At 60.9% G+C, this 3771-nt stretch overlaps 1 protein-coding gene across 1 annotated transcript in view; it reads left to right on the forward strand.

Moving 5' to 3' along the window:
* The first annotated feature begins 2 nt into the window (after nucleotides 1-2).
* Nucleotides 3-3771, forward strand: part of ZFHX2 (zinc finger homeobox 2) — a 21045-nt gene continuing 17276 nt past the window's right edge. The window contains exons 1-2 of the mRNA XM_015419950.1: nucleotides 3-2418; nucleotides 3498-3769. Of these exons, the coding sequence (XP_015275436.1) occupies nucleotides 3-2418; nucleotides 3498-3769 (2688 nt within the window). The remainder of the gene's footprint in view (nucleotides 2419-3497; nucleotides 3770-3771) is intronic.

Here is a 3771-nt window from a genome sequence, read left to right on the forward strand (position 1 = left end):
CCATGGACACCCCCTCTAACCCCGCCTCCTCCTCCGGTTCCACCGCTGCTGTCCTCCCGGCCGACGGGCAGGATGACCGGGCTCCGGTTCGGCCCACTCAGGACTCTCCCGCCTCTCCAGCCACCAAAGAACCCCCCCTCTCGGACCCTCCCCCCTCCGCCTCCGCCTCTCCCGATGAAATCGCTCGACCCGGCTCCGGTTCCCGGGCAGGACCCGCCCCCACAAAGCTCCCGGCGGCCATCTTATCCACGCCACAACTCCAAGCTGACTTTGGCCTAGTGATACCAAACCCGTCCCCCTTCCCTCAGCCAACATGTCCTGGCAAAGACGGGGATAAGGCGGCAGCGGAAGCAGCAGCAGCAGCAGCAGCAGATGACGACGACGACGGAGAGGATGGTGGAACGGAGGCCCAGCTCTTCTTCGGAGCCAAAGGCTCGGCCTATCTCCTCAGCGGTGGCCACGTTCTCTTACCAAAGGGCTCCCCTAGCACCACAGCTCCCCCGGTGTCTACCCTCCACGTCCAGCGGGGTGGAGGCCCTAACCAAGGCTTTACGTCTACTGACCAAATGTCCCAGAATACCTCAGCGCCAGCCGAGTGGACCCCTCGTGGCGCCTTCTACACGTACCGACTGGCCGGGGGCCCCGCTCGAACCACATCTGCCAAAAACGTTCCCTCCAAACCCAAAGATGCCCCCGCCACCCACACGGAGGATGAGGAAAACCCCACAGGGGAAGCCGGTCTTGGCCAAGACGAGGAGCTACCGAGGCCACCCATCTGGCTGTGTCTAATATGCCGCCTTTCTTTCCACCGGGGCCGTTCCTTGGTGACCCACGCCCGTGGGGCCCACGGGGTGCAGCTGAGCGCCGACCAATGCCAGATCCTGTCCAGAGGGGCTTCTGCCGTGTTCCAGGGTACCACACTTGGCTTCCTAGAACCAAATAACCCCACCTCCGAGGCAGACCTCAATGCCAGAATGTGTAGCAGATGGGTGAATGTATCGGAAGAAGAGGAGGAGGAGGAGGAGGAGGAGGAGAAAGGAAGCTCAGAAGGACAACGCGAGCCACCCGATGCCAAAGATTCAAGGGTCGGCGGTGCGTGCTGGGCAAAGGGGGGCTTGGAGGACAAACCAGAGAATGAAAAGGAGGAGGAGGAGGAGGAGAAAGAGGAGGCTGGCGAAAAGAAAGAGGAGGGAAGGCTTCTTCCAGACCAAAGCTCACATGGCCAAAGCCCACTCATGGGTGCTAACGCCGCCCTCTCGGAGACGCCACAGACCAAGGTTGATAACGACGTCAACATCGGGTTGGCCAAGGAGGACGTCAACACGGAGATGGTCAACAAAGCCGCTGGCTCGGCCAGCGAAGTCGTCAGCGCGGGACTGGTTCAAGACAGCTCTCAAGTCGAATCAGCTGGAAAACCTGATGACGCTGGGTCGGCCACCAAAGGGAACAACGAGGACCTAACCCACACCACAGAAATCAACAACGCCGGGTTGGCGCATGACGCCGGCGCCGCTGAGCTGGCCCATGGCATCGGCAACATGGGGACGGCCAACGACATGGCCAGCGTCGGGTTTGAGGTGAGCAACAGCCACAACGGATCGGCCCCGCTTGGCTTCGGGGACGATTTCACAGCCATGGCCTACTCCGGCTTGAGTCTGTCCGGCCACATGTCGTTGCTCCACTCGCGCAACTCCTGCAAGACTCTGAAGTGTCCCAAGTGCAACTGGCATTATAAGTACCAGCAGACCCTGGACGTGCACATGAAAGAGAAGCACCCGGAGAACAACAGCCACTGCGCTTACTGCAGCACCGGCGGCCCCCACCCCCGCCTGGCCCGGGGCGAGAGCTACAACTGCGGCTACAAACCCTACCGCTGCGAGGCCTGCAACTACTCCACGACCACCAAGGGCAACCTCAGCATCCACATGCAGTCCGACAAGCACCTGGCCAACCTGCAAGGCTACCAGGCCACGGGGGGCAACGGGACCCCCTCGGTGGTCCCCGTCGCGGCCCCCACCCCGCCCTCCCCCGAGGAGAAGGAGTTGAAGGGCAAGTCCTCTTGGCAGTGCAAGGTCTGCAGCTACGAGACCAACATCTCCCGCAACCTCCGGATCCACATGACGTCGGAGAAGCACATGCAGAACATGCTCCTGCTTCACCAGGGGCTGCCCCTGGCCCTGCCCGGACTCCTGGGACAACCCCAGCCCTCGCAAGGAGGCAAGCCGCAGCCGGAGCTCTTCCAGTTCTACGGGGCCCAGGCCCTCGGCCACTCCCACCACCCCCACCCCCACCATGCCCACTCCGGGGCCAGCCCGGCTCTGCGGGGGGACAAGCCCATGGAACAAACCCAGCTCTTACTCAATGGAGGCTTCCCGCAACTCGGTACCCCCGGCAGGAAGATGGCCACCTTGGGGTCAGGTAAGGAAAGCTGCCCTTTCCCATTCCCCTCTCACACACACACACATTGCCCGTCATGCCAGGCCGTGTGGGATCAAGAGGCCCCACTGCTGGACCCCCTGATGGCCCCTGGTATTTCTGGCCACTGTGTGACAGAGTGTTGGACTGGACGGGCCACTGGGCTGATCCAGCATCGGCATCTCTGATGCTCTCATGTTCTTACATGTGGAATGTAGGCAGGGCTGGGCAGCACAGGGACCCTCACTCCAAAGAAGGGATCAGGGGCTTCCTATAGGGTTTCCATCAGGGTCAGCTGGTCAGGGAGAATCACTGGCCTATCTTGATCACCCAAAGAGTGATTAACACATGGAATTCACTGCCACAGGAAGTGGTGGCGGCTACAAGCATGGACGGCTTCAAGAGGGAATTAGATAAGCATATGGAGCAGAGGTCCATCAGTAGCTATCAGTCACAAGGTATAGATAGGAACTCTCAGGCTGGGGCCAGTGATGCTCTGTCTTCTTGGTGCTTGGGAGGGCCAACAGTGGGAGGGCTCCTAGTGTCCTGGCCCCACTGCTGGACCCCCTGATGGCCCCTGGTGTTTCTGGCCACTGTGTGACAGAGTGTTGGACTGGATGGGCCACTGGCCTGATCCAGCATCGGCTTCTCTGATGCTCTTATGTTCTTAAGAGGTTGGACGCACCTCTGGCCACCCAGCTTTCCCATTGGTAGTATGCAGAGAACATCCGTTCCCAGGCCCTCGTTCGTGTTTTATTGACATCTCCTTCCTTCCTGCGCTCCTCTGTCCTTCTCTGCTCGCTGGCTGCGTTTCCTCCTCCTCGTTCACGTGCCCGTCGCCCTTGTTTTCAGGCCTGGTTTGGGTTTCCGTTCAGCTCCCCCCCGATTGTTGGCCGACATGATTCTCTCTTCCTCCGGCTCCTTCCTTCCATACATCCCCTCCCATTTTCCTTTGTTCCATCCTCTTGCTGCTCGCTCTCTCTCTCTCTCGTCGGCCCCATTTATATTTTATACCTCTCATTCATCCAGGAGGAATCACTTAGGTTCGCCCACTCATTTTTGTTCTCCTTGCCTCTGCGCAGCTCCTGCGTCGTCGCTCTCTCCGGAGCCCGCCCCGCCTTCCCCGCTGCCACCCCACTCTGGGTCAGACCTGGGGTCTCCCCAGAGGTTGTTCACCTGCCTGGTGTGCCAGGCGTTCAGCACGGACGGCCTGGAGGCCCTCCTGCGGCACGCGTCGGCCCCCCGCTCGCTGCCCGAGGGGGAATGGAAGGAGGTGTCGGGGGACTTGCACCGGTGCAGACTGTGCGCCTACGGGACCCAGCTGAAGGCCAACTTCCAACTGCATCTCAAGACCGA

The sequence above is a fragment of the Gekko japonicus genome, unplaced genomic scaffold (genome assembly GCF_001447785.1).
Source record: "Gekko japonicus isolate JY-2015 unplaced genomic scaffold, Gekko_japonicus_V1.1 scaffold3979, whole genome shotgun sequence".
In the NCBI taxonomy this organism is placed as follows: domain Eukaryota; kingdom Metazoa; phylum Chordata; class Lepidosauria; order Squamata; family Gekkonidae; genus Gekko; species Gekko japonicus.